Here is a 12,113-nt window from a genome sequence, read left to right as displayed (position 1 = left end):
CGTACGTACTTGTATTTGGGATTGAACCCAATGCCTTGTGTGTTAAACATGCAATGTACTGCTTTGCTGTATCCCCAGCCCCTATATCATTTCAGTTTTGATCCATGTTATATATTACCTATTTTTAAAATGAAAAAGCCAAGAGTAGTGTCACACACCTGAAATCCAAGGACTCGGGAGGCTGAGGCAGGAGAATCTCTATGAGTTTGAGCCCAGCCTGGGCTGCATAGTGAGTTCAAGAGCAGCCTGAACTACACAGCAAGACCCTGAGTCAAACAAACAAACACCCCCCACCAAAGAAAAAAGAAAGAAAATAAAGCTGGGCATGGTGGCAGATACCGTTAATCCCATCATTCTGAGAGACTGAGGCAGGAGGGTTGCAAGTTTGAACCCAGCTCACACAATTTATAAACTTAGCAAAATTGTCTCAAAATAAAAAAATACAAAGGGCTGAGGATGTAGCCTCATGGGAAGTCCCTGCGTTCAATCCCTAGTACCTCAGTAAAGCAATGAAATTGTAAAAATCACTTCTAGAAACCCACAGCATAGTTATTATCAGTCATCCTGGAATCACAGGTCTTGGGGTCTGGCTTTCTATGTTAGATTCATTCTTTGTGTCAGTTTACTCTTGTGGCTTTAGAAAGTGGCCCACTTGCCTCACTTGGGTGTCTGCTCATTTCAGCCATTCATCCGCTGTAGCCTACAGTGCAGAGATCTGGTTGACGAAGCAAAGAAGTTTCACCTGAGGCCTGAGCTTCGGAGCCAAATGCAGGGCCCACGGACCAGGGCTCGCCTAGGTAAGCTGGCGTCTCGGCAGAAGGAGTCGTTTTCAGCTCCCCCTTGCAGGTACCGTAGTGTAGTTGAAAACATTTTCTATAGAAGCACCGAGACCTCACTGCAGACCTGCTTTTAGTTTTTTTTCTTTTTTGTGGTACTGGGCTTCAGAGTCGAGGGCATCCTATTACTGAGCTACATCTCAAACGCTTTTTATTTTGAGACACAGTCTTGCCTAGGTTAGCCTGCCTCAAACCTGTGATTCTCCTGCCTCAGCCTCCTTCATACCTTGGGTTATGGATGTGTGCTACTGTGGCTGGCTGCTTTTTTTTGGGGGGGGGGGGGTACCGAGGATTGAACTCGGGTCCTTGCGCTTGCAAGGCAGGCCACCGAACCGCTGAGCTAAATCCCCAGCCCCGTGGTTGCTTTTAGTCTTTTATTGTCTCATCTCAAACAAGTCACCATTCTAAGCTTTCTTTTTGTAAACCAAAAATATCTTCTCTGTTTCATGTAACTTTTTGTGATTAAACAAGATGACGTATAAAAGATTCGTATAAGTTGTCGTATTGTATAATTTTATTTCAGTATTTTTAGATTCTGTCAGAGACGGTTATTTTGAATGTCGTGTGTGCTTCCACCCACTTCTCCTCTTCCCCGTGTGTGTTCTTCTTCATTCTAGAACAAAAACAGGGAGGAAAAGGAGCCCAATAGAGTAGAAAACACAAGTGTTTTGGCAGTGACGTGCAGTTGTCACAAGCCTGGCTCTGGGGCCAGACCTGTGGGTGCAGATCGCAGCCCACCTGCCCTGGGTGCACTCACTCGGGAAGGAACCTTCACCTCTGTGCCTCTCTTAGCTCGTCTGCAGAGTGATAATCGCATAGCAACTACCGCTAAGGCTGTTACCAGAGTAACTGAAGTGAGGTATGGAAAGGCTTAGGGCAGCTCTCGACACGTGAGCAGACTCGGGTTCACAGCCCGGCCTGCCGGTAACTGTTGAATGCGTTGGTCCTTTTGAGGCTGTGTTGCTTCCTCTACTGAAGGCTGGTTTCTCACTCACTGGCTCCTGGGGAGGGGAGGTAAATGAGATAACGTGGGTAAGATGCGTGGCACCGTAGCCGCTACAGAGTAAGTACGCAGGTATTTCTTCTCGTCCCATTTGCTAGTCTCCCTGCTTCACTCTTCAAAAGCCTGGCTATGTAATGTGTAAAAGTATGTATTTTTTTTCTTGCTCTTATGTTAGAATCATGCAATGAATGTTAATAGTTAAGCTGTTCATTGAAAAGTTTAAGCAGAGTGGTTTTTTGTTTGTTTTGTTTTGGTTTTGGTTTTTTTGAGACAGGGTCTCACGTTAGTGCAGGCTGGCCTTGAACTCTAAGCAGGCCTTGCACACACTAGACAAGAGCTCCACCACCCCAGCCCCTCTTCTTTCTTTTTGGTGTATCTGTGTGCCCTTGAGTTTCTTCCTGTAAATATTCATTGTTAGTTTTTAAAGATTTAAGTTGTTCAAATCCAGATCCAAAGTCCACACATTGCACTGATTACCCATTGTCTTGAGCTTTTTTGTTTTTTGAGACAGGGTCTCACTGTGTAGCCCAGGCTGGTCTCAAGTCACAGTGATCCTCCTGCCTCAACCTCCCGAGAGCTGGGATTACAGTTGTGCACCACCACGCCTGGCTCTGAGCTCTTTTGATCTATAGATTTTTTTTTTCCGTTCTTCCTTTTGGTTTTTCTGGCAAATTTATTTGTTAAACCAAGTTTTTTGGCTTACAGGGTTTTCCATAATCTGGATTTTGCTGTCCTTACATTATCATTTAGCATGTGCTCCTGTCGGCTGCATTTCCTAGATACTGATGATTATTATAATAGAAGCTTGGTAAAGTTCAAGTTCTCTGTGTTTATAGTGCTGGGGACTGAACCCAGGATCTTGGGCAGGCTATGCAAGTACTGTGCCACTGAACTATACCCCAGCTCTTCTTTTTTTCTTCCCCCCCTCTAGTACTGGAGGTTCAACTCAAGATTTTGTACTTGGGAGGCAGGCACAGTGCCACTGAGCTAAATCCTGGCTCCTCACATATTTTCTTTTTGTTTTGACTTTATGTATGTATCTTTGTAACAGGGTCTTGGTATTAGCCCAGGCCATCTTTGAACTTCCTATGTAGCACATGCCGGCCTTAAATGTGTGATCTTCCTGCCTCAGCCTCCCACATTATGGGCATATGTCACCACACCCAGCTTTCATGTTACGTTTTTTAGAGACATTACTGTATAGGTGGGAGTGTTCTCCTTTCTGTTTGTATATCAGTAAACACAGCATCTGATGGTACTATATTAGCTTTCCCTCTATTGATCATAGCAGCCATTGATGATGATTGTCAGATTTGGTGCCTCATTAATGGTGTCTCCATGTTTCTTGTCACTTTCAAGGTGCTGCATTTGTCTTTTCAAGTGCAGGTAGCTTATAAGATCATCCTGGTCTCCTAACTGCCTTCCTAGTGATTGAATTGTCCAGAGCTCTGCCAAACTCCTCTCCATGAATTTAGTAGAACAGAATGCACAGAGAATTTCCTCTGATTTTGTTTTAAAAGCCAGTGTAGGAAATAGTTTATCAGAATAAAGCCTTGGAGGAATGGTGAGAATATAAAGGTTGTCAAATGACTTCTTTAGGACAGTAGGAAAAAGGACTTTCTTTTCGCTCTCCCTGTGGGCTTCAGTTCTCTTCAGATCCTTGCTGGGTCCTAGGGACCCACTCCCCTCTTTTTCCTTGTCCTCATGTTGCTATATTCTAGCATCTGGATGCCAAATCTCAGAGAAGCTGTTTTCCTGCTGTTCACTACTCTGCCATCTTCCCAGAAGTCAAGAAAAGGACTTTCCTTTAAAAGCCTTGTCCTTCTTGCCTGCAGTCTGAATGAATTGGCAGGAAATGTGGTACATAGCCATGGAAGAGATTTTTTTAAATGTAAAACTTGGTTCCTAAGTCTTAGCCTGCAACTTTTTAATGACAAGATTAGGGGAATTTTGTTTCCCATTACAAAAAACAACAACAAGAACCCCTCTCAATTTGGGTTTTGCAGGTTGAGAAAAGTAAGGGATGCCTCTAGCCTGAGGACCTGAGTTACTGTGTTAGTCAGTCATCTAGCTAGGTTGAAATGGGTAGTGGTTTATTCAGGTTTGCCTTTTACAGTTTTAATGTTGTCCAGGAATTTGCATTTCAGAGATTCGGGTCCTCAAGATTCGTGTTCCTGGTAGGCAGCTGTGTGGTGAATCTCCTGTTTCAGACTACTGCTGGGGTGAAAAACAGAATACCCTAGAACTGTTTCTACTTCTGCTTCCCTGGGAGTAGTTACACAGCCCGGGATCCTAAAGTGACTTACCTTTACTGCCTTTGTCTTTAGGAGCCAATGAAGTGCTTCTGGTGGTTGGGGGCTTTGGAAGCCAGCAGTCTCCCATCGATGTGGTTGAAAAATATGACCCCAAGACTCAGGAGTGGAGCTTTTTGCCGGTAAGTGATGGTGGAACCATTCCTGGACAGAAAGCCTAAATATCCTTTCCAGCTGCTGCTGATAACTAATGCAGCCCTAAGAGCAGACAAGCGTGGTACCAGCACAATATTCCTTACAACAGTGTTGTACATACGGTTGGTATTCAATAAACAGTTTCTTGACCGTTCAGATTAGATTTGTCCTCAGAAATGTCATTGGTTGCGTGTCAGACTCAGTTCAACTGGCCACCACTGTTGAAGCTCCCAGGCTGCTCCAGTGGTGTGCTGTATTAAACTGAGCCCAGGATTAGACTGTGCTAAATTGAACTCAGAATTTATCTCCCTCAGTATATCTGTTTCAGTATAGTAATCATTTCTGAGAAAAAGAGATATTTTAGGCAGTCTTCCTATTAGGACCCAGGAGTCCTGGCCGTTTGATTACCAATGTGGAAATACATTTCCACTTTATGAAACAGTATCAGTCTCTTAGCTTAGTGCTTTTGAAGAGGAGAGGAGTCAGATACTGGTCGTAGAAAGCATCAGAATCTGTCAGAAACCTTGAAATGAGGCAGATGTGCAGAACGCTTGCATCTCTCGGGACCACAGCAAGTGTTTTGTGCATTGGGTAGTCAGCTGCAGGACACCTCAGGATGAACTGCTGCCTCAAGCAGGTCCATGGAGACAGGTGAAGAAACATAAAATGAGTGGCTGGAGCTAGGTGTGGTGATGTAGGCCTGTGATCCCAGCACTCGGGATGCTGATGAGGTAGGAGGATCTCTTGTGACTTGAAGGCCATCCTGAACCACACAGTGAGCCCCTATCTCAAAAAAAAGAACAAATGGCAGGAAACAGGAAGGATAATGTAAGGAAAGGCCTAAACCTGCATGACTGAAATGCTCTGTACCTCTTCCCTCTCGAATTCATAGAGCATCACTCGAAAGAGACGGTATGTGGCCTCAGTGTCCCTCCATGACCGGATCTACGTAATTGGTGGTTATGATGGCCGTTCCCGCCTCAGTTCAGTGGAATGCCTGGACTACACAGCAGACGAGGACGGGGTCTGGTATTCTGTGGCCCCAATGAATGTCCGACGTGGCCTTGCTGGGGCTACCACCCTGGGAGGTAGGCTTAGTGTTTTGTCTTATTGTGTGGCAGGATCAGTGTGCTTGCTTCTGGCAGTAGCATGGAATATCCAGGAGAAATCAGTACAGTCGAATAGTGTTTGGCTTATGGAAATAGCATGTTTAAAAAGGCAATTCAGTATTTGTGCACATTTCTACACTGACTACAAGGTTGGTAATTCAGTTTCTAGTGGCTGGATGGGAACTGGCAGTATTTTTATAACCTCCCACATAGTCTTCGAACACTTAAGGATTTCGTCTTACACCATTCTTTTTAGATGTCCTTACTGCTATGCTGCTTTCTTACCTGTGAGATTTAATTCGCTTATCCCATTAAAAAATTGTTTTCCAGATATAGTGGCACATGCCTATAAGCTCTTTTACTGAGGAGGCTGAGGCAGGAGGATCACAAGTTTGAGGTCAACCTGGGCAACTGTTTTTTTATTTTGTTTTTGCATTTTTCTCCCAGTCATCTGAAGGACCTGTGAGGAACTTGTAGAGAAAAGGGTTCTTAGAACTCTCATTCATTAATGCTCTGTAATTTCATTTTGAGCAGATATGATCTACGTCTCTGGAGGCTTTGATGGAAGCAGGCGCCATACCAGCATGGAGCGATATGACCCAAACATTGACCAGTGGAGTATGCTGGGCGATATGCAGACAGCCCGAGAGGGTGCTGGACTAGTAGTGGCCAGTGGAGTGATCTACTGCCTAGGTATTCAGGCTGGGGTGCAAAATGGAGAGAACTCAGTGGTTAGCAGACTCTGGGTGGGATCCCTTTTTACCAGAATTAAATTCGTATAGACTTCCTTCAACAAAAACTCTGGTCTATCTCAATATAGTTTCTGTTTACTAGAATTGTCTTATTCTTCTACACAAAAAGTAAAGGTCATGTTGTTATTCTCTTCGAGTTATTAGAACTCTGGGAGAACTGAAAGTAGAGGAATTGGTCGAAGCACTTGGAGAAGACCAGCTGACAATGGGCCTGAGGATATTCCTTTCTTTCTGGAATGATCTCTGCTTTGTCTTCCAGGAGGATATGACGGCTTGAATATCTTAAATTCAGTTGAGAAATATGATCCTCACACAGGACACTGGACTAATGTTACACCAATGGCCACCAAGCGTTCTGGTAAGACCAGTCAGATGTGAGGGAGGGGACAGTAGCCCTTAGTGCCATCAAATCTTTCCACATGCACTGGGGTGTAGTCAGAGGACAGAATAAATCAGAGACTTACTGTAAGTATGAGTAAGATTCCAGTCTCCTCTATCCCTCTGTTTTCCCTAGTTAGTAGGGTAAAGATAGCTTAAACTTCCAACTAGATTATAAATTTCAGGGCTAAAGTCTTATTTTATTCATTTTTTAAGTTTTCTGTTACCTTCCTGCATTCTAGAATACCTAATACAATTTTGTGCATATGCTACATCTTAAATGTCTGTTAAATAAAACCCCTAAAGCATAAGGTTGGAAGATAGAGGAGTAACTCTTTACTTTCACTGAGAGCTTCTGAAGTGAACTACTTGTTATGTACGACAAGAGAAAACAACATGCTGTGCTTGTTTTACTTCCTCTGCATAAAAGTTATACCAGAACTGTGATCAGAACTCCTCTCCTTCCTCTCCCTTCTTTCACCTTTATTGCCCCTGCCTTTTTGCACCCTTGTTTTCTTCTGAAGAGGGGTGAACTCTATTAATGAAAATTTTAAAAAGAGCCACTTAAACTTTTCTTTATCATTTCAAGTTCTAAGCAGAGTCTACAAATGGAATAACTTGCGCTGCACTAGATTTTTGGGCCTGTGTGGGCAGTCCCATGTCCCTCATGTACTCTAGAATTTAGCTAGCCATTAAGGACCATATTTTGTTTCTAGGATTTATATCCTAGTCTTAGTGCCATTCATGTGCTAATTTCCTTTTCCTCCAGGTGCTGGAGTGGCCCTACTGAATGACCATATTTATGTGGTGGGGGGATTTGATGGTACAGCCCACCTGTCTTCCGTTGAAGCATACAACATTCGCACTGATTCTTGGACAACTGTTACTAGTATGACCACTCCACGGTGCTATGTAGGGGCCACAGTGCTTCGGGGGAGACTCTATGCGATTGCAGGGTGAGGCATTGGAAGCCAGAGTAACATCATCGTACATCTAGGGCAAGAGTTTCTGTATCCAGTCCGTTTGTGGATGGAGACAGAGTCTGGGGTGGCAAGACAGCTCCCGTGACAATGTTAATGAAGGACATATATGTAAAGGAATAGAAAGCTCATTTCTTTTTCTTTTATTTTCCTCCCCTCCCCTGCTCAGATATGACGGCAATTCCCTGTTGAGTAGCATTGAATGCTATGACCCTATCATTGACAGCTGGGAAGTGGTGACATCTATGGGAACGCAGCGCTGTGATGCTGGTGTGTGTGTTCTCCGAGAGAAGTGACCATTGTTGGAGCACCATCCACGGCTAGTGACTAGTTCAAGGGACACTTTGTGGGAGAATCAAGGATCCTTTCCAGAATGTCTTATTTCTCACTGTGTGCACAGGGTGATTACAGGCACCACTGCAGTGATGATTGTACTTACTGACACACATTTCGCACACTGGTTAAGTCCCTCAGAAGGGTGGCTAACAGATACTTAACGGAGAGAATGCACACTGAAGGGGTGTAAGACTGGATCCTTGTCCATCTGGCCTGCAGAGCACTGTCGTCATGTCTGACTTCCCACATGCTTGGGAGAATGTGTATATGTTGTGCCTCATCGGCAGAGAACCTCATGTGGATGGAGTCCAGCCTGGAAAAGCGGAAGGACACCAGCTTGAGTAAACTTGGTAAAGTTCAAGTGTTTTTTCCAGGAACAAATAACTTCTCTAATGTACTGGTAGCTAGAGGCACCACAGTTTCATTCTGGAGGCAAAGAGAAGGAAGAATACCCCCATCATAACTTTGGTGCCAGGAGAGGGATTCTCAAGACACTCCCTTGGTGTGGGGGACAGGGTTGGCATCTCAGAACTGAGGTTAGAATAAATGACAGGAGCTGAATTTTGATGCAATGTGAATTAATCTGGAACACCACTGAAACAACCTGGAAGACTGAAGAGGACGTTACTGGACAGATATTTTTATTTCCCCAAGATCTTTCTAAAGTAGAGTTGTACATCTTGGCACTGAAAACCCTGAGAGAATAATGGTGAACAAAAGTTGAGATGAGACTTCAGTATATCTGGGGGTTAATTAGAAGTACCTGTGATTCTGCAATTGTCTTATTCCCTGCCAGGACTCATGTAGCCTTGGCAGTGTTTGTCTTGAATGGGTAAAAGACTGTCCGTCTTTGTTGAACAAACACTACTATACCGGTACACTTATTATTTATTTGGGGATGGGTTGGGAGTGGCAGCAGCCTAAAAGTTCAGCTACCTGATTACTGCCCCAGTTTTTCAAGGGCACACTTCTGCTAAAGAGTGGTTTTTACTGCTGTGATTGGTGCATCTAGTTTTCTTTCCAGTTAGTTCCAGCACCTTTGCCATCGCATTCTGAGCTCCCTTGTGTCATGGAGTGAAGTTCTTGCTTTGTGGATACTGCAGGTGTGGGAATGTGGTAACCTAAACAAGGATGCATTTTTCCCTTTGCTCTGGAACTTCATTTTTTCCCCTCTTTTCCCTGAGTTGTATTAACTGACAGAGTTCATTTCCTTTGTATTTTTTTAAGAAAATATTAAAATTGTCTCAAATGCCTTTAAGAATGTGGCTAAGCACCTCTGTTTTCAGCAGACATTTTGGGGGACAGGCATAAGGATTAGCTGTACTTTCCATCTTCAGTCTGGTCACCTGTGTGTTTGTCAAATACCCCTGGTGTTTTTCCTTTAAAAGTTTCTAAGAGGCAAGATTGAAAAAAAAAAAAAGTTGCTAAGAGATAGCATTTTACCACCATGGAGATCTTATAAGTAAAATGTTTACCTGAATCTTCTGTATTCAGTTGCTGTTCTCAGACTTGGAGTTTACTTGAAAACCAAAGGAACTACAGAGGAGGCATTCTTCAATTTCAGGGCATCAGTCATCCCAGTTGTTTATTTCTTTGCTTTATGGCACGTGATATAAGCAGCCATCCAGAATGCCAGCAGAACTGCAAGAATCCTGATGTTCCAGAGCAAAAGGAGGAGAAGCTGCAAGAGAAAGTCATTCTCACTAGAGCAACCTGCTAGCCTTTCCTTAGCCATTGGATTGTGCCCGCTACCAGAATGCCACCCTGTGCACCATGACTCATCCAGTCTCAGGAGAGAACCCTGGGGGACAGAAGCAGAGGCAGGGTACTGACGGCTCTTAAGCCTGTCTACAGGGCTGACTTTTGAGTTTGAAACCAAATTCACAAATAGTTTATATACTGAAGTTACAAGAGAATATTCTACAGAAAAAAACAACATGTAAAAATCATTACTCCTTTTCTACTCTTCCCAGTTTTACATGCCTTCAGATGCTCACACAAGAATACAGAGATTGCCCTAACTTGGAAGTTCCTTCTGTATTTCTAGGTCCTGTAACTGGCAACCAGCCACTTAAGTTACCTAACCTAGGAAAACTTGTATCTGTGCATCCTCACAATACAGAGACATCCAGTTAGTTTCTAAGTTTACAGTTTGTCTTTTATTATACCAAATGCACTAGCATTATTTTCATTCCTTGTGTTACCACATACCTCAGTCCTTTATGTTGGATTTAAGGGTAATAATCTGACAACTTTATGCTACCCTTTCCCCCTCAAACTCTAGTTCTTCCATTTTGTCATTAGTTACCTTCCTTAGTGCTCAGATAGGATTACAGTACTTAACATACAACAGATTCTCAGTAAATTCTGAAGTTAATACTCCCCTAAAATTCCATGATTTCCATTGCCAATATGAAAAAGTTCAAACCCCTTAGCATGAACTTTAGACACCTGATTTTTTTTTTTTTTTTTTTTTTGTTTTTTTTATTTTTGAGACAGGGTCTATGTAGTTGAGACTGACCTGGAACTCATTATGAAGCCCAAGGTGGTCTCAAACTCACAGTGATCCTCCTGCCTCAGCCTCCTGAGTGCTGGGATTACAGGCATGTGCCACCACGCCCAACTAGACCCATGCTATTATGAAAGCTGCTACCTCTAATCTTACCTACTGTTACTCCACCCTAGGCATAATGTGCTTCAGTTATTGGACTGCTAACCATTCCTGAATTTGAGCTCACCCTGGTTCATGTTCCCACTGAAATCTTGCTTTTCTGACAATCCTAGTTTTTTTCTATGTATGTATTTTGTTGTGATTGTGGTACTGGGGATTGAACCCAGTGCCTTCACACTGAGCTACATTCCCCAGCCCTTTTTTGAGACCGGGTCTCCCTAAATTGCAAATTTCTCAAACTGGTTTCCTGTCTCAGCCCCCTGGAGTGCTGGGACTAAGGGAGTGGGTCTCCCCGCCCAGCCTGGTTCAATGTCTCTTAATGCCTAATTATGGTATCATCTAGGAAAAGCGGTTTCTAACTTCCCAGAATCACTCCTCAGTCCATGCTTCCATTTACAGTACTTGTTCCGTGATCGTGTCTTGTGCTATTGGGTTTGGGTCTGTCTGAATTATTTTTCTTTTTTTTTTTTTTTTTACCAGGGATCAAACTCAGGACCTTGGGCTGGCCAGGCTGGCTCTGTCTTATACTAAATATTCTCTTTTACAAAATGCCTGTTATATCCTTAGGGTGTAGTATAATGTCTGGTGTGTCCTTACTCCAGTGTGCAACTAATGAAAGGTGAAGGACAGAAAAGTTTGCATGAGATGTTGAGTGGATTAGAATTAATCAGGTGATTTATTCCCCCCTCATCCTGTTCCCCCTGCCCAGTTCAGGAAACCAAGAACCTGCTACACTAGAAATAAGCTGTACAGACAGATGACAGAATATGCTGTAATAATCAAGCTGTGGTTTTGGAGTTGCACGTAGATCTAAGGACCTAGAAAGTAATTTTCTTTGCCTTTTTCAGTGTGCACTGGGAATAAATGTGCAAGCCCCATTAGGTAACTGTGACGACTTAACAGGTTTCCAAAAGCACTAAACGTTTTTGCTGCACAATGGTCACGGCGATTAGCAATTGAAACTTTCACACATCTTTTTTCCAATACCAAAAGGCACACACCCTTGTCTAAATTGCTTCCTACAAAAGTAGCTATACAAACTTTGCTGGGGGCGGGGGGTCCGTCGAGTCCCTCCACTCAATCCCAAAAATGACCTCTAAACGTGTAAGGCCATCCTTAATATTATTTTTCTAGCTCTGTTAAAGGGAGCCCGGAGACCAGGAGAGTATACAGAGGAAGGACTTGTCACACTGGTCCCAGGACGTGTCCCCGTCACAAAGCCTGCCGGAACCCTGCCACTGGGATTGGACAGTAAAAGCGGGCGCTTGCGCAGCAGAGCCTCGCACAGACAGGCAGACGCCTGCGACCCGCCCCAGTGGACTCGCGCCCGCGCAGTGAAGTGAGCGAGCGCAGACTGCGCCTGCGCGGTCGTAGCCGAGGGGCGCTGTAGAGGCGGCGGCGATGGAACCAGCAGGGCACCTGAACAAGTTAGTGTCAGCCGAGGGCCGAAACCGGAAGGCGGTGCTGTGCCAGCGTTGTGGCTCTCGCGTGCTGCAGCCAGGGACCGCTCTCTTCTCCCGCCGACAGCTTTTCCTTCCGTCCATGAGGAAGAAGCCAGCCCTGGCCGATGGCAGCAATCCTGATGGCGATCTCCTCCAGGA

The 12,113-nt window shown here is 44.2% G+C and overlaps 2 protein-coding genes across 3 annotated transcripts in view; both read left to right on the top strand.

Annotated features, from left to right (window-relative positions):
* Positions 1-9,317, top strand: part of Klhl12 (kelch like family member 12) — a 28,836-nt gene extending 19,519 nt beyond the window's left edge. Inside the window, exons 6-12 of the mRNA XM_010645061.3 lie at positions 683-797; positions 4,167-4,273; positions 5,179-5,374; positions 5,930-6,088; positions 6,407-6,505; positions 7,295-7,481; positions 7,675-9,317. Of these exons, the coding sequence (XP_010643363.1) occupies positions 683-797; positions 4,167-4,273; positions 5,179-5,374; positions 5,930-6,088; positions 6,407-6,505; positions 7,295-7,481; positions 7,675-7,801 (990 nt within the window). The 3' untranslated portion in view covers positions 7,802-9,317. The remainder of the gene's footprint in view (positions 1-682; positions 798-4,166; positions 4,274-5,178; positions 5,375-5,929; positions 6,089-6,406; positions 6,506-7,294; positions 7,482-7,674) is intronic.
* Positions 9,318-11,767: 2,450 nt separating this feature from the next.
* Positions 11,768-12,113, top strand: part of Rabif (RAB interacting factor) — a 10,371-nt gene continuing 10,025 nt past the window's right edge. Inside the window, exon 1 of one of the 2 annotated variants that reach the window (XM_010645065.3) lies at positions 11,768-12,102. In XM_010645065.3, coding sequence (XP_010643367.1) covers positions 11,914-12,102 — 189 coding nt within the window. In that variant the 5' untranslated portion in view covers positions 11,768-11,913. The remainder of the gene's footprint in view (positions 12,103-12,113) is intronic. The other variant, XM_033762173.1, reaches the window with a different exon arrangement.

This window comes from Fukomys damarensis, unplaced genomic scaffold, assembly GCF_012274545.1.
Source record: "Fukomys damarensis isolate Sample0158 unplaced genomic scaffold, DMR_v1.0_HiC HiC_scaffold_11, whole genome shotgun sequence".
NCBI classification, from domain to species: Eukaryota; Metazoa; Chordata; class Mammalia; order Rodentia; family Bathyergidae; genus Fukomys; species Fukomys damarensis.
Note: the sequence above shows the minus strand (reverse complement) of the source record. Positions and strands in the feature narration are given on the sequence as shown.